The 21,755-nt window shown below is 47.0% G+C and overlaps 2 protein-coding genes across 4 annotated transcripts in view; one reads left to right on the top strand and one right to left on the bottom strand.

Moving 5' to 3' along the window:
• USP22 (ubiquitin specific peptidase 22) overlaps window positions 1-11,642 on the top strand; it is a 98,365-nt gene extending 86,723 nt beyond the window's left edge. For both annotated transcript variants that reach the window (XM_084536306.1, XM_084536305.1), the window contains 6 exons: window positions 1,466-1,624; window positions 2,385-2,511; window positions 5,212-5,303; window positions 6,809-6,871; window positions 8,756-8,905; window positions 10,741-11,642. In XM_084536306.1, the coding sequence (XP_084392432.1) occupies window positions 1,466-1,624; window positions 2,385-2,511; window positions 5,212-5,303; window positions 6,809-6,871; window positions 8,756-8,905; window positions 10,741-10,783 (634 nt within the window). In that variant the 3' untranslated portion in view covers window positions 10,784-11,642. The remainder of the gene's footprint in view (window positions 1-1,465; window positions 1,625-2,384; window positions 2,512-5,211; window positions 5,304-6,808; window positions 6,872-8,755; window positions 8,906-10,740) is intronic.
• A 3,825-nt stretch (window positions 11,643-15,467) lies between these two features.
• On the bottom strand, window positions 15,468-21,696 carry TNFRSF13B (TNF receptor superfamily member 13B). Of its 2 annotated transcripts, none has more exons than XM_084537409.1 (5): window positions 21,572-21,696; window positions 19,776-19,916; window positions 18,825-18,941; window positions 18,138-18,389; window positions 15,468-16,859 (listed from the first exon to the last, which is right to left on the bottom strand). In XM_084537409.1, the coding sequence occupies exons 1-5, from the start codon at window positions 21,690-21,692 to the stop codon at window positions 16,585-16,587; spliced, it is 906 nt and encodes a 301-aa protein (XP_084393535.1). In that variant the 5' UTR covers window positions 21,693-21,696; the 3' UTR covers window positions 15,468-16,584. The 2 variants fall into 2 exon arrangements, with proteins under 2 accessions (XP_084393535.1, XP_084393536.1); XM_084537410.1 differs by having other exon boundaries at window positions 18,138-18,386.
• Between the last annotated feature and the right edge of the window lie 59 nt (window positions 21,697-21,755).

Genomic DNA, 21,755 nt, shown 5'->3' with positions numbered 1-21,755 from the left:
GCATCACAGGCTTATGAATGTAAACTTCTTACTACTGTGAAGAAGGTTGTTATTTTCCAAGTTTGTGAGAAAAAGACTTCCCAGATCTCATTGGTTTTGGAAGTATGCAATTGCCACTGCATTTGAGGAAAGTTCTGATACGTAATCGTATTTTCCTTCAGTTACGACCCTTGTGTATCATCAGGAGAGGTTTGAAATAGACTGATGTTATGTAATCTCAGGTACCAGCAAGTGTATGTCTTACAAGAGTAAGAAAAATTGTATTTGTTGTTCTACTGTGTACTGGAGCAAGCTGACTTCTCTTTCAAGATGTTTGGTGTTGCCACAGTTCAGAAGTTAGAGCTCTTGTGGGGGGATTTTTGGTCTTGCATTCTTTATAATTAGCCACGGTGTCCTATAGATGGACCATTGTGCTCTCTTTATTTGAATTTGGTTTTATTCTCAATTTTCTGGAGAGATTTGCGGAAGATTCATTGTAGGAAAAAATACGAAATTATGTTCTTTGCCTGGTAGAGCCACAGAATCATATCATAATAAAAAGTTTGTTGTGTAATGATACTGTATTAACATCGAAGCAATTTTAACAAAACAAGTTCGTTTTGAAAATTCACAAGATCTGCACAAATGGAAATGGAAAAAAGGCAGAATATTGTATGCTTAGTGAAATCTTGGAGACAAAGACGCAAGTTTTAGAGGAAGAGGGAACTCAACAACAAAAAAGCATAATGACCACAAACAGAAAATGTTTCTAAAGTAGAACCCAAAACTAAGGTTTCCATTAATATGTAAATGGTAGAAGAAAAAGGATTTGAGTCAGTACAAGATAAAATTTTGAGAAGCTTTCTCCATAGTCTAGCTGATGACTTCTATTCAGCTGTCTTGCACAGAAATCTGATCAAGAACATGTACTTCTCGATGCAGTTATTCTTTGGCCTCTCAAATTCCAAATGTTGCAAGGGATTCTCATAAGTACTGCAATGCTTAATTCATTGCAGTATTGCGTAGCAGAAATATTTGGCTCTCTTTTTAAGTACTTTTAAGCACTGTCTTCCATGTCTGAGCAGAGGACCAGCCTACTGAACTAGCTGGACTGCACGTTGCTCTCGTTGTAGACGTTAGCTGGTAGTATGACCAGAACCTCTATCTCCAAGCAACGCCCAACTGGTTCACTTGGAGTCACGGGACTCCACTAGGTGGGAGAGTGTATTCAACAACCATATTTCTGCATTCACTGTAACAAATACATTACCTAAAACATATGGCTTTTAAATATGCAGAAAAACAATCAGTTGTGGGAAGACACTCTGGAGCAAATTGTATTTCTTTTGTCATCTTTGAGTGCCCTCTAGGGGCGATGTAAATCCCATAGTTCTTTAAAGTACAGTATCTGGTGTGCACTCTGAAATGAGAGATCTGTTCATTTTACTTCCTTTAAATATGTATTAAACTGCTTTCTTTTTCATAGTGGCGTTTCCACAACGATAGACCCATTTTGGGACATCAGTTTGGATTTGCCAGGCTCTTCCACCCCGTTCTGGCCACTGAGTCCGGGGAGTGATGGCAGTGTCGTAAATGGGGAAAGCCATGTATCAGGCACCACCACTCTCACAGACTGCTTGCGAAGGTATGAATTGAGACAAATACAATTTTGGTGGGGTAAAAAGAATTTGGCTTCATTCTGTTTTCCACAGGTGGCATTGAGAAATGGGAGTAAGTGGTGCTTTGTCATGGCATTATCCACAAACAACATTTCATACATACTTTAGATTTTTGCATAAGACAAAATGAGAAAGATGTAGAAGTTTCAGAGCAACAGTAGGCTTAACAATAAGCAGTCAAACCCAGTTGCCATGTGATGCAAAAAGAAAATAAATTTTACACTGCCTGCTGCCAGGCAGTGTGATTGTATATCATCGAAACCTCAAGAGTCTCTCTCCATGTCATCTGAGCTTTTGACCCTAGCCCTAGAAGGCTACAAGCAAGAAGAGTGTCCTGCAGACTAGTGTGCAACTGGGCACAGAAATCTGTTGTACCGCTTCATAATTTCCATATCAGTGTTCTGGGGTTTGAAAATGAACTGTCTTTGTCTGAAAATAAGATGTCCAGTTCCAGGAGGTGAGGAAACATTTAGCTTCTTTCTCAGTTACTTATGCACTTCAGTGCAATGTGCCCAAGTAGAGCAATGATAAATGTTCAGTTTGGATGTCTGAACCAGAGCACTTTACACTATGATATTTTTTTCTGAATTATGACATAAAAGCCATGAGCAACTTCTCTTGTGGTGTCAGTGAGTCACAAGGAAAAGTGAAAGAAGCAGTTTCAGCATGTGTGGAAAATAGTCTGATCATGTTGTGCATCCTTTTGTTTTTTATTTTTTAATTCAGGTTTACAAGGCCAGAACATCTAGGAAGCAGTGCCAAAATCAAATGTAGTGGTTGCCATAGCTACCAGGAATCTACCAAACAACTCACTATGAAGAAATTACCCATTGTGGCCTGTTTTCATCTCAAAGTAAGTTCACAGGGGGCAGACAGAGCAGGGAACATACATTCCTCTTTGAGAGGATGAGCTAAATTCCTGGACATATCTTCTGGCTTTCACTGGCTGTTCTTTTATGATATAAATTAACATAAGGAACAGCTTGCATGCCTAGCTAGATTTTCTATTAAGATATTATTACATTACATATAATGTAGCTTTGCAGTATGTCTCTGGGAACCTAACAAGAATCTAGAAACAAAATGGAAGGTTAGTACAATACCTGAACGATTGTAAAGACCAATCTTCGATAACATTTACTCATACTGCACAGTAACATTTTTACCCTTCATTTCTACTGGAAGGATACCAGAGAGAAGCTCTGTGGTGAAGGGAAGATATAAAAAAGTTAGCAGTTGTAAAGGATTCTTTTATATTCCCAACTAATTAGCTCAAGATAGTTTTCAGCATTTCCAATCCAAATTGTGCCAGGTGCAATGATCATCAGAGTTGGTGCCCTCAGATAGTTTAGTCCTGTATGACTTGTGTCTTAAATATAAAGAGTGTGACTGTGGTGCAGAGCAGGCATCTATCACAGAAGATGACTGTCATTCTGTGTCAAGAGGCAAAGGGTCCTTGAAAAGTGATGCCACAGGCCTTTATGGAGGCAGCCACCATTATAACTTAACTGCATCTTTGATCTGCTTGAACAGATGCAGCCCTCTAATATTTCGAGTGTCTCCTGGGTCAGAATGACAGTCCTCTCATTGCTAGGCAGCAACTGACGGTCACTGTCCTCAGCTCTAACTATGATCAGTGCTTCAAGAAACTCTGTATCTGGTGGTATTAGTGTCACATAAACTACCTAAAGAATAGCAGCACTTCACCTGTGGCCACAGTGACTGGAAACATACAAATCAGCAACCTCTGTGCTGTGCACCAGTGAAAGCTTGCATTGCTTCTCCTTTTCCAGTGGGGAAATGAGTGTATTGAAAGAACACACACTCCTACCTTTTGCACCAGAAGCTACTTTTGGTTATTTAATTCGTACATGGTTTCTAGGTTTTGAACGTTGGCAAAAGACCCGAATAACTTTAATAGTTTTGGAAGTAGACCTTTGTCTTGTACTTGTCACAGTCTGGAGTTTTGCTGTAGCAAACAGGTTGTTTTTCTGGTTTATTTTGCAGTAGTCCTCTAAGCTAGTTCAGTACATTCATACTGGAAAATCTAATAATGTCCAACCACAGTGTCACAGTCTCAATGAGCAAGCCGTGTATTGTGTTCAATATATGATTGTAGTTTGGAACTGTTGAATAACATAGCAGCTCCATTTCCAGCATGGCAGCAATTTCAAAGTTTATTTTCAAAATCTGGCTTGTACAGAAGCTTGCTAATGAAATGAAGTCTGGCATGAAAGCATGGAGTGCCATAGGAAGGTCTGCATTCGTGAGAAAGGGCTGGTTCTGCTTTCTACTAGAGAAGGATTTTACAGGCAGAGAGAATTCCCAGTCCTGTAACTTAGAGGCCTTTTGAGACTGTTTGGCACGATCATGACTTCAGATATTCACCCCCAAATATGCCAGCATTTCCTCAGTTATACCTTGGGTATTAACCAAGGTGATCTGCAGTGGGATGTTCCTGAATGTCTGACTTGGTTGCCTTTTTTTTTTTTTTAATTTAAGAGAGAGGGAGAAAGGTTTGAGGGCATTGGCTTTTTTTTTTTTTTTTTTAATGCAGAGCAGTTGGCAAGATGTGTAGGTGATTCTGCTCTTTGGACAAGGCGATGTGAATACGCTAAACCCCCCCTGCTACACTCAGTTCAATATTTGTGTTATGCAGAATGATTGAAGAATTGTTTTTGATTTTTTTCCTAAATGGTTGTGTTGTCCCATCCATCCAAAATGCAAATACAATTTCATGAGTTAAAGTAAAAAAAAAAAAAAAAAAAGGAATACAAAAGGTAAGAATTAAAGAAGTCTCAGCTTTTCACGTCTGGATCTGTTGCTAGGGAATTGTTATGGCACCACAATTGGAAAATAATTAACTTGAAGTGTAAATAGAGCAGAATTTCTGAGAAATGGGGAGAGAAGCTGCCTTTAAATAGCAACTCATTCATCTCTTTCTGTTATTTGTTCCTGTTACCATTAAATGTTCGATTGACAAGATGAAGAAAGGGTGGTGGGTATTGTAGGCTGCTTGTGGCCAAGGGACAAGGCTTTTTTATTATCATATTCCATTTTTGCCTTAATTTGAATTGGTATTCCTGTGTGGTCTTGACTTCTGTCATTTGAGATGATTGGATGGGTGGATTAAGTGTGTGAATCCGATAGCTAGAGCTCTGTCACCAGTTCTGTGTGCTAGTGTAGGCAGCAGCCCTGCATTCAAATATTACACAGTACAAATGAATGTGGGGCTAGTTAAAGACTGTGTGTGCTGTCTAATGTATTATTTTAATATCATTTGGGAATACATTTGTGTGGATAGGTACTAAGGTAAACAATCTAATGAATATTATATTTTTCCTCTACAAATTGTGACTTACTTTCCTGGTAGAAATCGTGTTTTATCATTTACTTGGGGATCCCCCCCCAGAAAAAAAGTCTGGGAGTGTCCCTAGCTGCTGACTGCTAGTATGCTTTCATGTCATTGTACCTAAGCTTAGAACACTTATAACAGGCTAAATTTTCTGTCTGTCTCAAAAAAACAACAAAAATTCTTCCACTTTGTCTCCAGCGGTTTGAACACTCAGCCAAACTGAGGCGAAAGATCACTACGTATGTCTCGTTTCCGCTGGAGCTGGACATGACACCATTCATGGCTTCCAGGTGTGTACCAAGTTCAAAATCCCCAAAGACCTGGACAGAACTGTTTACCAGTTCCATATAGTGCAGCATGAAACATGGAACATCCTTGAATCAAGGTTATAGAACAGTATGTATAATGGTACTTCTCCTGTAAGCTTCTCCTTGAGATGTGCATCGTTTCTAAACTAATTTTAGATACACTATTGAGTTTTGTGTGTCAGAAAGGGCTTGATATTTAAACATTTTTTTTATTATTAATGTGTGTTATGTTTGTGGGCATGTTAAACTTGTAGATTCAGATCCATCGTGCCTTCAGATTTTAAAGATCTGTGCTTTGAGCATCACCTGAATGCACACCCACGGGGTCATCTTGTGTTAGCAGGCACATTAGACATTAAACTAGTGTCCAACCTAGTAATTCTGAGGTTGTAAAATTCCTTCCTCTATTCCTGTGCACATACAAAACTGTTTTTTTGTTTTGTTTTGTTTTGTACATTCAACTTCTGTTTAAAAAACACTTCCAGAAAAGCACATAGTCCAAGTTAAAATAGGTTAAAATCTCTATTCGGTATTTCTGTTTGGCATTTAAACAAACTGTAAGACTTCTCCCACCTCCCAGGTTCGGGAAAGACATAACACTTATATTAAAAGTACCTTTAAAAAAGGAACTTGATCAGCTCAGTTAAACAAGTATCTATCAGGTATTCCCTTCAACTATACAAGAAGGTATTCAGATTTAATTTGTATTTGAAGCAACACAGAAAGCTCCAAAACGTGGCATCTCTTAACACAGGGGCTCTATTTGAGGCTAAAATTGTAAAAGTAATTTCAAACATTTTTTTTTCTCCGTGGAGAAAAGTAGATGCTTCTGCCAGTAGAGAAAGGAGAGCCCTGCAGCTCTGTTAAATAGTGTTATATTAAGAATATATGGTTTATTCCAGTTTATTCTGGAGAATTTGAGACTTTTCTGTTCCTCTGTGGTGAATTCTCCCTGGATAGAACAGGCTCTGCTGATGAAAGGTATCAAGCATAATGGAATATAGATGGGATAATCAGGAGGCATAGCTCAGTAATCTGAATTTCATCGCCTATGAAATCAACAGCATAATCCTATTGCTGCTGTCAAAACACAAAATGAATTTACAAGTCGGAGCCAGGATGATTGACCCATCAGAGGATAAGGGATTGATGTAATTAGATATTTTTGCAGGTTTAAAATACAAATCGTTTCTTAACCTTTTTTAAAGCTTTTTGGATAGGGCATCTGACGTAAACAGATCTGTATTTGCAGCTCCGAAGCCTTGACCGGCTAGAGAAATGCTGCTTCCTATGTAGCACTGCTGCAAGAACAAATAAAGCATCTTTTAGCATCATAATCGGCAGCCCTTCTCTGCTGCTAAGCAGCATTGTGCCTTTGAATTAGGACCTGGATTCAGCTAACAGGCTGTGTCGTGTAAAACCTATTTCCTCGGTATGGGAAGCCACTGCTTTAAGTGACTGGATTTTTGTGTGTGTGTGTGTTGCAGTAAAGAGAGCAGAATGAACGGGCAATACCAGCAGCCGACGGATAGTCTAAACAATGATAATAAGTAAGTGGTACATTCCGTGACTCCTATTGTGAAAGGTAGTTGGCTTCTAGAAGGAGATGTACAGGCTGCTGTATATCCTGCAGCACGAAGTGCGTTACCGTGTTTGACAGCACAGTAAGTCTGAACTGTTGCAAAATAAAGCTTCGTTTGCTCTGATTGCATACCCTTTCATGGCTCTGTGGCAGCTCACTTGCTAATCTGAAGATGGTAACCCCAGCAATCGGTCTGTGGGCAACATTAAAGGCTATGGGTCCAGTATTAAAAGGGGTGGGTGTTTCCTTTAAATAATCAAATTTCTATTGCAATGGCAAAGGAGGTTCCAGAGGATTGAAAGTAAGTCCCAGTTAGATGACCCCAGTAATTGTGGGGTCTGTTGGTCAGGCACGAATTGCAGTCAGAATAACAGAGTGGCTGACACATGACTCGCTCAAGAATTTAAAGGAGAGTCATTGAAACTAACATTCAGAGCTTTATGGAAAAAGAGATGGTCACACAAACTTCTTTTTTAATTAAGGTTACAAGTTTGGTTGCTGCAGTCATATGCTAATGTCGTGCATTTAAATTCCTCAAGGCATTTCATTTGCACTAAAAGTTTCATTAAGAAACTGGAATTACATAATAGATTGAAAAACTAACCACCTAGGTCTTGGTGCAGTTGTCATAGAAGCAGATAGCAATCAGGTGTGCCACCTGTGCTCCTATAGGGATTGGCTCGTGAGAGGTCTAGTGTTTAATAACTGTTAGCAAAGAGCTAAAAGAAAACAAAATCGATCACTGTTGAGGTTTGCACGCAACATAGGTTGAAGTAGCTGTTAATGCAGAAAAAGATGAGGTAATTAGGTAACAGCAGAGATGTCTGAGTTGCTTAGTGTGCTGGATGCCAGTAAACAGTTGGGGCCGTCCTAGAATCCTGCATCTAGGACTGAAGTGTTGTCCAGCCTAATAAGATTTCCAGCCAGGAAGAGGGTGACTTTAACATGTGTGGCTCTGTAGACAGCTGAATTAAGAGCCTTGTTGTGGCACCACTGTGTCAAAAGAGCTCTGTGGTTTTTGAAGATAAGTAGGACAATATCAAGGGAGATTAGAGAGATTATTTTACCATGGTGTAGCTGTGTTTGCATCCAGGTTGGAGGATACCATTTTAAAAACAGGCAAAGATTGGAGAACATTACAAAAAGAGCCGCAAATATAACTGGGAACAAAATCTTACCTTTGAACAAAAAAAGGACTTCAGTCTTTCCTGTTAAAGAAAAAAAAAAGTTGAAGCTAACTTAGTATATCAGTACCTTTTTTTACAGCAGAGATGTCAGGTCGTTTTCAGGTTAGAAAATAAATTCACAGTGACATCCAAAAGCTGGAAGTTGAGGCTGAAAATATTCGGCATTTCAAAATAAGTACAGACTTTCCAGATTAAGGACAATTACTCAGTACAGCAGTTTATCGCTGGAAATAGTTAAGATTAGCTATACTTTAGATTACCTCCTTCCCCAACCCCAAAATGCTTTTTTTCTGGTTCACCAGAGTAGCTAGTTGACTAGAGGGAAATAGGAGGTCAGACTAGATAATAGCGGTCCTCTGCAGGAATGCATCAAGATCGATCTATTTTAGAAGAAAAATCTTCAGTAGCTAGTATTGGTGAAGCTGATGGCTGTCATCAGACTGGAATGTTGCAGTAATGACAAGCCAGGGAAAGAAAAATGTGGTTCTTTTTCCCTGGACAAGGGTGCCCCATTTCCAGTCAGTGTTAAGAGCTGGTGTTTTATTGATGGATCTGATCCCTTACCGTTTCTGTATGTGCTTATGAACACAAGCTTCTGCCTCTTTAAAATGTCATTTATTTTTCCCCTTTTGATCCACGTATTGATTAACTCTCTTCTGTACCAGGTATTCCTTGTTTGCAGTAGTTAATCACCAGGGAACCTTGGAGAGCGGGCACTATACCAGCTTCATCCGGCAGCACAAGGACCAGTGGTTCAAGTGTGATGATGCCATTATCACCAAGGCTAGCATTAAGGATGTACTAGACAGTGAAGGGTAAGTTACGAACTGAAAAGGGAGAAGGAAAAAAAAATTGTCCTTTGGGTTTTTCTTACAGGTGAAAGCCCCTATAACTTCTGAGAAGACTTAATTACTCTCTTCGAATATGTAATGGTTCTCCATGTATGTATCGGTGCTTCAGAGTGTTGATTTGTAGTAGTGAATTGGATTAAGGAAGAAAAGGGGAAGGACAAGGGATCATCAGCAGTGTTTGTAACTGGTGCTCCAAACTCTGGCTTGGTAACGGAGGGGAATCTGAAAACCAAAGTGTTATGGTCACCCAGTGTAGGAGCAGGGCTATTTGAGAATTCATCTCCTTGACACACTGATCTTTGCGTAACCTTTGGGTTATTGTGAGTGTAACAGATTTGAGGAAAAGCCATTAAGAAAATAGTACGAGGCAGTTGCAAGGCTATATGGGAGGCAGGCATAGAACATGAGCTGTTTCTTAGTTCATGTCTTTAAATTGATTTCAGGTTGACATCATGATTTCAGATGCTTGCATTAGACAAGCAGTGGGAGCGCAGAGCAGTAGTTTGCAAGGGAAGCATCTTGGTGTTCCTCATTTGAGGGAAGCACTGGGGATTGGTATATATTTCAAGAATAAGGTAACTTAAAAACTGAAGTCTTCGTTTTGGCATTTTCAGCTGTGGAAAGATAAGCCTGCTTTGTTTTTGTTTTAATTATTCATGACATTTCCATTGATTTCTGCAGGCACAGATGTTCAGCTTGCAATTTTTAAAACAGATTTTGCCATCTTTTCCTTTTTTGAACTTCAACTGGGAAGTGCAAAATTTCCTATGATACCTGAATTTTAGTGTTAAATGATTTGAGTAACTCGTGCTTTGAGGTCAGCAGAAGAAATAAGCTTTTCTTCAGTAACAACTGGCTAGCTTTGGACCTGGGATGGGGTATGTTGGAGAAGAAACTGCCATATGCAAGGAGGAGAGGATATGCAACACAACTGCTGCACATCCGTCTCAGTAAAGGCTAGTTTGATCTCTGATCCATTTTCCTTGGTTCAGATTAAATCTGGCACTGAGTAGATCTGCGTTGTGTGAGGGAAGCTCTGTAGGACTGGAAAAGGAAAAAATAATAATTGGAAAGTCTAAAAATCATGCTGAAGCTTTTTAACAGAGTCATGCAATGACCCTGTCAGTGTGTGGTGTGTAAAGGGTACGTAGAGATCGCTCTGCTTCCCTCTACACGTAACTGCTTGAGAGCTGGGCTCTGTTATGTAGCAGTACACACACAGTAATTAAGGACAGGAAGAATTTCATCTTGTTAAAACACCAGATTTGAGTACAGATTGAGACATTAGACACATGAGCTGTATTTGATTGGGACACACGAGTTTTCACCCATGTGCCTGGTTTTTCATTTTGTTTCTGTCAGTAAATGGCAGACAGTTTGCAGTAATCCTAAATGTCTGATGCTGTGGTCATACGAGTCTAAAGCAACAGTTGCATCCTGAAGCCACCACGGTTATGTTTTGTGTCATGGTAGTGTTAAATGGATGCTGCCTGTCTGGACATCAACACAGTTCAATCTTGCAGAGCTTCCAGGTTCTAAGGAGGTTGTACAACAAGAGGGGTTTGACTGCTTGATGGACAAATGTTCCGTTCCCTGAGTTACTGGTAAAATTATTTCAGCTGGCTTCCCTCCTTCTCTTCCATGGTTACTGTAGGGAGCTGGCATGTCCCTGGAATTGCTTCAAATTGAAAAGAAAAACAAAATTAATAGTCCTCATTTTTCACAATTGCATCAATGGAAATACTAATCTGCTATGATGCACAGCAGAAAGCTGAAACTGTACCTCTGCTTTCTTGCAGATATTTGCTGTTCTATCACAAACAGTTCCTGGAGTATGAATAGCCTTATCCAGCAGCTTGTCAGATATAAACAAGGAAGAAAATAAGCAAGCCTTCTGAATCGACACACAAACCTACCTGAAATGAAAAGACCCATTAAAAAACAACTAGCACTGAGCTGTAACAGGACCTACTTGACACTGGCTCAAAGCCTGGCGGAGTAAGAAATGAACAATGTCCAACGTGTATGCAGTCCCGCAAGGACAGAAAGGGGGAAAAAGGAGGCTACAGTCAGTCACTTAACAGAGGAAATATAAAATGAAAGGAATGCTCTGGGTGGGGGAAATGGGAGCAGAGGAGTCCAGGCACTGGTACATCTCCTATGTTCCTCCAAAATGTGTGTGGGAAGGCAAGGGGGTGTACCCTCATCTCCATAAAGCATCTTCTCCATTGGTGCTTCAGCTCCAACGACCAATCATATAACAGTTAAAATTAAAAATCCAAGCCCATTTTTTATGCATATGGGTCTGAAAGCAGTAGAGTGGAGGAGGATGGGATGACACAACTAAAGGACTTTGCAAGTATCTTTTTATTTGTGAATTTTAGTTATTAAATAAATACAGTATGAAACTATTAGGCTCTTTTTTTTTCCAACAAATAAAAGAAATCCTGGATTGTGGAACTGAAGCTACAGTACAGACAGGTTTTCAAGCATGCCTGCTTGCACAGGTAATGTTCAATGCCATCGGACTGCTCGTCAAAAGCATCAGCACAGATTCTTTTCTGTTTTGAGCCCTTTTTTTGTTTTCTATAAATAGCTATTTTCTTAATTTTTTTTCCTTTATTCCCTTTTTTTCACGAGAATGAGATTCATTAATGCAACCATCAGTAAAAATGAATGAATTGGCGTGTTTATACTGTAAGAGTGGTCTTGGTTCTTTTTTTAAATCTTGTGAATAAGTTCGAATTTCTCAGAATTGCTTGTTTTGTTGTTGCTGGTTTGGGTTGTTGTTGTTTTGTTTTGTTTTGTTTTGTTTTTTTCCCCCTGTTGCCTTCCAAAGGCATATAGAGCTGATACTTGAAAGAACCTCGGTATTGAAAAATATACCATCTGTTAGAAACGGTTGCTGCTGGGGGCAGCATTGAGCGATAGATCTGCTGCTATTGAGCACTTCTGCAGTGCACTAGGTTTTTAAGTAAACAACACATTTTCCTGGTATGTGCTAGGCTGGTATTGGTTCCTTGTACCCTCCCACATGTATTAACTCCTCACATACTCTCCTTCTCTTTGCAGCCTCCGTATCCGTGTCCTTAGCCTACAGCAGCTGGTGCACCAGCTTGCTTTTGCTTTGTCACAAATGCAGTTTTGTTCCCGTTTTTCTCCCTTCGTCACTGTCTTTTAAAGCAGCTCGTTGGCCTGCCTGGATACCAGCAGTGGCTGCTCGTGTGCTCTGTCTTGCTCCCAGGAGGCTGGGCTGTGGATTGAATTGCAGCCCATGAGAGAAACCATTCAGAACACAGAGCTTAAAAGAGCAAAAAATAACTTTGCTCTCCCTTAAGGAGCCTGGAGAGAGCCATGTGTTAAGAGTTAGGCACTATGTAAACTGGCCTAAGGGCCACACCAAAAAGGTCACTGAGCTCTGGACCCAAACAGCTGATCCTCGACTTCAACGGTGCTTAAAAACATGGATGGGGCCTGTCTTTTCAATCAGTATTGCAGAAATAGGTATGGGCCATCTCTAACCTGTCTGAGAGAGAGATAGAAAGCAGACTGTGTAATGACAGAAATGGGAGGAAAATAAGTGAAGCCTGGCTTTGTTTGTTTTTTAAATGAGCGTCTTACAAGAGATGCTACACAAAAGGGTGGTGGAATCGCATTTGATTTGTACGCAAGCTGGAGAGTACAAGGTGGTTTTGTGCATCAGGAGATCTCTGTGACAGTTTGCAACTAGGAGGGAAGAAGAACCGACTAATTGAAGCTCCTTGAATACCAAATCAGACACAGAAAACGTACCGCACAGTGTGCGAGTTACCTAGGCAGCGCGGTTTCTGCAGAAGCGAGAGCGTACTCTGGTTTCATAACCTGTCTTTCCCTATCGTCATGCTTGAAATAATTTTCAGTTGTAATTGGGTACTGCAAAATTTAACCTGAGTGTTCTTGTCGCAAATGAAACGCTGCTGGAGAAATGCGGATGAATGGCACACCCTGCAAGAAAAGGGGGGGGGGGGGGGCCCTCCTCTCCCTCCCGGAATTGGGCACAGCATCGTGCAGATGCTTGACGACGCTTTTCTGCTACCTTTTAATAATGCAGCAAGCTTGCAGGGGAAGACGAGAATCAGCCTTTCATTATTCCCATGGCTGCTGCAGCCCGCGTCGTCGCCGCCTCGCCCCGATGCTGGAGGAGCAGTGCCACCGCGCGGCAGCTGGGCTGGTGCTGCGGGGCCGCCGCCGCTTTGTGATGCTGAGCTCGGAGCCTTTGGCTGCTGGTCTCCAGCTGGAGCCTGAACAAGTGAATTCTGTTTTCCGCCAGCACGCGCTTGGCCACCGGAGCTAACGCGGTCTGTTTTGTTAATCCTTCAGAAATGAACTGTTTAGGGACAAGGCCAGCCACATAAATCAGCCTTATTTATTTTCTTCCCCCCCCCCTCCACACACACACACACACCCCTCTCGAGCTGGTGAAGAGGGCTGTGCTCTGTGCAACTGCACCAGCACGGCTGGTTTTCAGTGGGAGACGGAGAGCAAGGCAGATTTCAGTGCTTTAGTTTGGGCTTTTAAAGCAGAATTCCTGGTGTATTAAAAGCTCTTCTTTCTCCCTGAATTGTACCAGGCAGGTTTCTATTTCCAGCAACAGTAAATCAGCACAGGTTGATAGAGAAGCAGAGAACACTTTCCCTATTCCTATAAAAATGGAAGGACGGCTGCTCTCACACGAACAGCGCTGCCCCTCATTATGTTTTTCCCCAAACGCAGCCCTTCTCTTTCCCTTCATCTGCCGAGGAGCTCAGGCACGAGGTTTATTCCCTGCAGAGCTGGGAGGCTGCTCTTTGCAGAACTCAGCGTCACCTTCAGGAAGATGCAGAAGTCCTCGCAGGGCAGTGAGACGCTGACGAAGGACTGATGGAGTTGTGCCTCCCTGGTGTGCTAGCAGACGGCAGCGAGAGGCAATTGCTGCAGTGCTTCAGCTGCTGACCCTGCTCGTGCCGGGGAGCAGTTTGGGGCTGACGGGTTTATTTTGAAGTATGATTTTTTATTGGCGCGGCTTGCTCTGTTACAGGGAAGCATCTGAAGAAATGACTGAAACCAAAGCCTGGTACCAGGATGTGGGTTGATACCGGAGCGTACCCTGGGGTTGTACACCAGCGCTGAACTGCGTGCAGCACAAAACCAGCCAGAAGGTGGCTGTCGGTGTCGTACCTTCTCATCGCAGCCCCTGGACTGGGGAGAAAGCTTTGGTTGAGGCTGGTGCCTAATGAAAACCTGAGCAAAAGCAGGAAAGTTGGAAGCAGCTTAAGCCCCCCTGTGGATGCTTGGGCTTGAAGTCAGTGCCCTTAATTACTGAAAGTATTTGTCCCAGGTAGTGACTGCTATTCAGAGGGATCTCTCTAAGCATGCTCTGTCAGAGCTGTTGGCCAGTGACTTCAAATGTGATAGCAAACCCGCTGATTTCTCTTAATTCCCCAGCACATATCTGGGAGCCTGCGTGTTACTGCTGATCTGACCTCTGTGACGCTCAGTGTTACCTTTTCTTCTCCATGCTGATAACAGTATTTACCTTCCCAGAAGGAGAGGAGACCACGCCTGACTGAACTGAACACTCCCCTCTCGCTTATCAGGGCTCGAAGGAGGGACCTGGCGTCTGATGGATGTTTTCCCCCAGTTTGTAGGACCCAAACTGCAGGGTGCTGCTTCCCCCATGTATTGCAGCAAGTATTTTAGGAGACCGGGGAGCACTTGCCAGCAGTAAGCAGCAGCCAGGGCTGCATGGAGGCGAGGGGGACAGCCCCAGCCCCACATGGGCTCTGCCCCCCATGGGCAGCCAGAGCCAGGCAGGGTGAGCTCTTGTGGCAGCTCGCGTAAAAGCTTTCCTAAAGCCTTGTTTTGAATAATTGATGCTTCCTCAGCCTCGAGAGATGCTGTAATTGCAAAACTGGTTCACGTGTTCAGGTTTATTGTTTGTTTGTTTTAAATCGGGTGCTGGCTCCTCACACAGGCAGTGTGGGAGGGTTCCCGTTACATGGTGGGTACCTGTCCCCTGAGGTGACGCCTGAGCAGTGCTGAAGCTGCCTGTCCCCTCGGTGTTGGGGTCAGGCAGTGCGAGGTGACACTGCGCCTGCTCACAGGCGTCCTCCTGGAGTCCCCGGCCTCGCTGGGAAGTGTTTGGGGTGGTGGGGACGTGGGGCAGGTGGAAATGTGCAGGAGCTGCCCCATGGTGAGTGCAAAGCCCCTTCATCAGCCGAGCCTGAGAGGGAGAGGCTCTGGGAGATGAAATGAAGGAAATGAAGGAAAAGAAAGCCTTGAGAGAGGGAGGAGGATGAGAGGGTGGGGAGCCTCACGTGGCCTCAGATACCGTGGCCTGTGCTTTACTATCACCAGTTCATGCATCTGTTGCCCCTTCCCTGTGTATTCTCTCAAGTTTAAAGGCCTAGTCTGAGAAACTTTTGGTAATGATCTCCTATTGGGAGGGATTTTTCACCAAGCAAAACATTCCTACGCTCTCCTTTAATGAGAATGAGAGAACTTGACGTTACATGTTGAAACTCACATTTTTATGTAGTAGCTTTCAAATACAGGTCAGACAAAAACCTTTCCTCAAATCAGCCACGTCACAGCCCGGCACTTTTACCAGCTGTTTCAGGTAATCCAGACCAGGAGTACATCAGAGGATCAAGTCTTCCAGAAAGTTCTCAGCTTTGGATGATTTTTCACATCTAAACCCAGTTCCGTCGGTGATTTTGGTGCCTCCGGAGCAACTCATGCAGTATCGTATCCGGTCAAAAGGCAAAGCCTCGCCGCCCCGTGTCCTTTCCTCCCTTCAAAGCAGTGTTGAAAGCTGCCTGTGGAGCTCATGTACTGTGAATACTCTTGCTGTGAAAGAACTTTGTTGAAGTCAGAAAACGTGCCCCACCTGGGAGCACGGCAGTGGCACTTGGTGGTCATCACATCTGCGCGGAACGTCCTGGGAGGCCGGAGTAGGCCAGGCCGCAGCTTTGTCTGAAAGGCCTGAGATGCTTTAAAACACTTTAAATTGATTCTCTGGAAAACTCCCCATAGTCCTGAGGAGAGGAGACCTCTTGGTGAAGGAGGCAGACACCCAGGGGCGATGGATCGAGGTCAGGCTGCTGTCACACCTGGCCAATTCTCGAGATGGCGCCTGGCACCACCGCTTCATCCACTTTCTGTCCATCGAGTGCATCCCACATGAGCACAGCTCTGCTCAGAAGCCACTTGTGGTGCAAGGCAGAGTTTTCAAACAGGGAAAGGCGGTGGCCTGATGCTTGCCACAGGCTGCTTCTGGCCAGGCATCGGCGCCCTTTGTAGAGGCAAAGTGATGCTGATGGAGGAACCAGGCTGAGAAGCCCCCACGGGCCCCCGGTCCCAAGGGCCAGGAAGCATGGAGGTGTCTGCGGAGGTCAGGTTGGAGCATGGAGGCACGGCTGAACGGAGAGCAAGATCCATCACTGGAACAAGGAGAGCTTGGGTTTCCAAGAAGAGAAAGGCACTGTCTGTGACCCACAGCCCCTGAGCTGTGTCCACCTGCCCTGGCAGGAGCTGGGGCTGGGATCGGAGGGAGAAGCAGCTGTGTTTTGGGGGCAGGAGGGACAGCCCTCCTTTCTGAGCCCGTGCAGGAGCGTTCACCGCGGTCACGCCATTTGCGTCTTCTCTTGCGAAGGAGAGCAAATGATCTTAAAATGGCCGTCGTCAGGGCTGGGAATCGCCCCGGCACTTCCCGTGCTGCACACCCTGCTGTGAGCGGCAGCAACCCTCTCCCCTGGGGGGCAGGAGGGGCTGTGGTGCCCTTTGCTCTCCTGTACAGCCGAGCCGTGTCCGGGGAAGCAGAAGCCGCAGGTTTCCACTGGCTCGGGGACCTTGCTGCCGGTGGATCCATCACCAACGCTGCCCGCTTCCACCAGGCGATCTGCAAATGAACTTTGTGGGTTAGCCTGAGGTGTTTAGGAGCAGCTTTTACCCAGGAAAGGCTCTGCAGTGCTGCCCTGAGGCCTGCAGGGAGGCAGTGCTAGAGCCCCCCTCCCTCCATGTTGTGCCCACAGCGTGGCCTGCAGCACGCAGCCTGTCCTGTGAATGGGGCAGTGCCTCGAGCAGGCAGGCCAGAGCTTTAGCACTGAAGTAATTCTAATATTTATAGCATTGCGTGTAAATTGTCTTGTCATGAAGTGCTCATTTTGTAGCATACATGAATGAAATGGCGCGGCGCCGTGCAAGGTGCAGGGGCTGCAGCAGGGCAGGCTGAAGGGCCACGGCTCTATGGGCTGTCAGAGGGCTCTGCTCCATCAGCTGAGGTCTGATAAGCAAGGCTAGGCTGGGGCTACGAAGAAGCATGCAGTAAATTGCTTTGAACCTGTCAGTCTCCCTCAGAAGCCAGCGCCCAGTGCCAGTGTCCTGGGACGGAGCCAACAGTGCCTCAAATTGCAGCGCTGCTGGGGACTGAGCCCGGCTGGAGCAGCGCCTCGTGTGCTCTTCCTGATTTTCCTCATCCAGCTTTGAAGTTCAGGTACGTAAACTAATGTTTGTCTACATAAATAAGTGTGTATATATATATATATATATATATGTATATATATATATTTTTTTTAAGAGAAGGCAGGGGAGAAGAGGAGGGGGGAAAGTCAACACATCTTTTCTATGTTGCTTTACTCCCCGTTATCCTTTCCCTAGCTTTTCTTCCTACGCCAAAGACTGGTGAAGGCCCCCTGGCTCCAAAGCCAAAACTTTGGGCTTTGATGCTATGCTGCAAGGCAATTCAGCTGCTGGGCTGTGACATTTCAAGGCAGCAAACTCGTGTGACGTGGTCCTGGCCAGGTAGCCGTCGGCCCCAGAGCAGCCCCAAGTGAATAAACCCAGAGCTGTAATTGCTGTGAAAGCCCCAGATCTTCATAAAGGTGGATTCTGGGGGAAACCAAAGGAAACAGCCACAACGGTGGCTCCTTGGGGAAGAGGGTCAGCTTTTTGCTGTTCCTCCTCATGCTTTGGGGAATCGCTGGTGGGCAGCACAGCTCTCACCCTCTGCTCAACCCTGCGTGAGTGCCCGAGAAGGGCGATAGGGGAGGAATTGGGGCACGGGGCCCTGGTCCTGCTCTCTTCAGGCTCAGGCTGGGCTGTGCAGCACCTCACTGGCACAACCCGGGTGCCAGCCACCCCAAGCTCCCCGTCCCCTCCCGGTGCCCCCAGCACTCACCCTTGGAGGAATCCTCCCTGCGGTGGCAGGTCCCGGTGCCGGCCTGGCAGGATCCCACCTCTCCTTTCCTCCGCAGGTGCGTCCAGCCCAGGAAGAGGGAGCAGATGAGGGCGCAGAGGCAGAGCCCCAGCAGCAGGTACACCACCAGCCACGGCTCCTGCTCCGCGCACGCCTTCTGCTCCAGCGCGGCCGCGGGAGGCAGCGCTGTGACCAGGGCGGCCGGCGGAGGGGGGGTGGTGGCCAGGGCACCTGCTGGGGGCCAGGCAGAGAGAAAGGAGAGCTTAGACCCCCCCCGGCACACAGCTCACCCTCGTTGACTTTTTGATAGGGGCAGGGTGCTGCTAAGGGCACTCGTGCGCTCTGCTTGGGAGGGAGCTGAAAGCAGCACCGCAGCTCCTCCGTTTGGTTGTTTTTTATGGCTAATGGAGGAGATCTGCCCTCCCTCCCCGTTTCTCCAGCACCCACATCTCAACCCCAAGCTGGGACTGGTTGATCTGAGGTGAAAGAGCCCATCCTTTCCCTCTCCCCCTCCCCAAGGCCATGCACCAAGCCCTGGGGTCAGAGAGCAGGGTTTGCTGCCTCTTCCCTAGCTTCCACCCCATAACCTGGCTCCTCTTTTAGCCCAGCCCCATGTGGGACCCTGCCCCACAGCCCCCCCACTCCCCCTGCCCTCACACACAGCCTTACATCCGCAGGAGGGGTCGCACTGCTTGGGGTGCTGCCCGCAGACTGTGGCACAGTTGATGCATTTTTTCAGGAGCTTGTCGTAGTAGAAGCCGGCTTTCCTGTTGCAAACCATGGACTCTGTGGGAAGGCAGGGAAAGGAACGGGGCTCGTCCTGAGCACGTCCTCACCCTGAGCACGTCCTTCTGCCCGCACGACTCCTCCTGCCTCCCCGTCACCTGAGCAGGAGGCTCCCAGCCCGGGGCCCTCCCTGCTGGGGTTCACGCGGGGACGAGCCCACGGCCGCTTGGGACAAGTGCACAGCTCCCATGGGTGCAGGGTGGGATCTGTCTGATGCTGTTGGAAGCGTTGAAAACATCTCTGGGGCTGGCAGGTGGAGGTATTCAGCCAGATGATGAATATTGGGGAATGGGGTTTGCTGGCCGCTGCGTGGGGAAGGGGATGGGGTGCAGCCGTGCCTGCCCGTAGCAGCGAGCTCCTGGTGCTGCTCTTACAGCTCCTGGCCTCTGGGGCTTGTGTGGCTTTTTGGGGCACATCAAAACCTGCCTGAGCATGGGCTTGGGGCCGTGGGGACAGCATCTCCCACCCTCAGCCCCCTCGGAGATGTGACACCTCGCTGTGCGCAGGCTTCGGCTGCGCTGCGCCTCTGCTCAGCAGCACCCAGCCTCGGTGCCTGCCACAGCATGGGGCTCACATTTTGCTTGAGGTTGTCGTTACCCACATTAGCAGGGCCTGATATGTCCCTCCCGAGGGCAGGGTGCCACAGATGAGGCCTAACTCTATTAATACAGCTCCGGGAAGGCTCCCTAGGATCCCAGGAAGGAGCAGTACAGAGGTGTGGACAACTTGATCCCGGTCAACGCAGCCACATCCCTCGGTGCTTTGGGCTTGAAGGTAAGCCGAGCTGCCCCAGAGCCTGCCCCGTGGGTCCTCCCAGAGCCTTTCCCCACTCACCACACAGGGCAGCACACCTCCTCACCGCGGACCGGCCGCATATGAGGCTGCAGGGGATGCACTGGCAGACGAGGGCGTCCCAGTACTGCTGGTCGGTGCAGTTGTTCATGGCATCACAGCCCAGGGGCGTCCCATCCATGGCTGCAGAACGGGAGGAAAGTGGCTATGGGGCAGGTGGTGCTGCTGGGGACCCTGCCCTGGGGACCCCCGTGCAGGGGGACGCCCGCTGTGCCTCAGGCTTGGGTTAAAAGCATGCAGAAAAATCTGCTTCAGGTTTAGCAAGCACTTCAGCACAGGACGTCCTCATGGGGTTATAATCTGGACCCCGGGGACACGCAGGGTGAGCACCCTGGTCTCTGCCTGGCCCCTCGCTGTGCTCCGAGGGCGTGGGGATGTGTGAAACTGCCTGCAGCAATAAGGGCAGGGACCTGCTCCTGCCTTTACATCTTTTTACCAAAAGGAACAGAAACGCAACCAGAATGACTGCTAGCACCATCTTCTGAAACGATTTGTAAATCTGGAAACTTCTGAGCTCCCCTGTGGCCGAGGGGCAGTTTCTGCCATGCTGTGTGTAATTTCTGACGTCTCTGTTTGGCGTCCTGGCATCATCCCGAAAGCAGGTTTTGATGTGTCACACTCCCCTAGGCAGCAGAAGGAGAAAGGCCTCTTTGGGAGAGCTTTAAGCACCGCTTCCACCAGCACCAGCTGGGACACATGGCACTGGAAGGGATTTTGTCCCCACAAGGAGCCATTCGTCCCATCCTACGTGGCCGCAGCATGCCCCATGCCCGTGGGCTGGGGAGAGGGAAGGGGTTTGATGAGGGGCAGGAGCGGGGCATTGCTGGGAGCCCTGAGCAGCAGCAAAGTCCTGAACAAATTGAAATTTTAAATATTAGCTTGCTAAAAAGCATTTAGTTGTTAGCAGCCCTTTGCTGACCGAGAGGCTCGCGGGCGACCGCATCCCTCTGCGGAGCGCAGCTGTTTCCTGTGCGGGCAGCCGGTGCCGGTGCCAAGAGGCCCAAAACAATTAAAAGCCATCACTGCCCGGCACGGTGCCAGCCTCCACGTGCCTGGAAGCCGCCTCTGGCCTCAGCTGGGGCTGCTGCGATGCTGCCTTTTGAAGCCCAACTCTGATTTTGGTATAGAAATGCCGCTGCGCTCTGACGGGGATCTGTCTCTGTGCCTCTCGTCCTTGGGAGCGCATGGCAGTCGGGGGTTTTGTGTGTCTGTCTGTCTGTCCTGCTGCTGCCCGAAGCAGCAATGTCCCTGCCAAGGGGCTGAGGATGCACTTCCAGCTCTGGCTGTGAGCTGGATCCCAGTTTGGGCAGCGTGTGTGAAGCCCTCCCAGCCTCACAAAGTAAAGGATAAATCCGCTCTGCGCAGGGCTGCGGCCCTTCTAGCCCTGCTGTTCAATTAACGCCGCTATGAAATTAAACAATTCCCTTCTCTTGAGCTGGTTAAAGATGATCCCTGGGGCACAGCGAGGCTCAGGCCTGTGCTCTCCTCCGATGCTTTTTGGAGACTTTTTGTCCCCAAAGAGAAGACCCCCAGGCAGGGGGTCTCTCTTTTTTTTTTTTTTAAGCAAAATCCCTGCCCAGTGGCTGAGCTCCCTGCCCGGGATGCCCCACCACGGCACCCAAACTCCTGAAACCTCCACCCAAAGCATGAAGCGACCATTTCATCCGCAAGGAGCCCCTCTGCTCCCTGCCAGCTCTCTGGAAACGTCCCCGCAGCTCCAGCACAAGCAAGCCCCTCGCCCCCAGCCCCCTTGAAGCCCCTCCGTGGGCACAACTCACGCTTGGCTCTGGCTCGGTGGCTACTCCCCCTCGGCTCCTGCCATCGCACTGCGCTCTCCGAGCCCGCGCATTGCTGGGGAGGTTTATTATTAGAGGTAGATTTGATTAATGCCTGGGCCATGCGTTTCCTGGGGCTTCCCCTTATCCCTCCGATGCAAATCGGCCGCTCGCAGCGCGCTGCATT

The sequence above is a fragment of the Aythya ferina genome (assembly GCF_964211825.1).
Source record: "Aythya ferina genome assembly, chromosome: 15".
Classification (NCBI taxonomy): Eukaryota; Metazoa; Chordata; class Aves; order Anseriformes; family Anatidae; genus Aythya; species Aythya ferina.
The sequence above is the reverse complement of the archived record's forward strand: the minus strand, read 5'-3'. Positions and strand labels throughout refer to the sequence as shown.

What these genes read in the sequence shown, in the direction of transcription:
- TNFRSF13B (XM_084537409.1), bottom strand. Translation starts at nt 21,692, where the DNA reads ATGGCCCAGGCATTAATCAAATCTACCTCTAATAATAAACCTCCCCAG. An exon ending in CCACCGAGCCAGAGCCAAGC is followed by an intron (nt 19,917 to 21,571) that starts GTGAGTTGTGCC and finishes CCCGTTCTGCAG; the next exon opens with CCATGGATGGGACGCCCCTG. An exon ending in CAGGGAGGATTCCTCCAAGG is followed by an intron (nt 16,860 to 18,137) that starts GTGAGTGCTGGG and finishes GTTCATTTGCAG; the next exon opens with ATCGCCTGGTGGAAGCGGGC.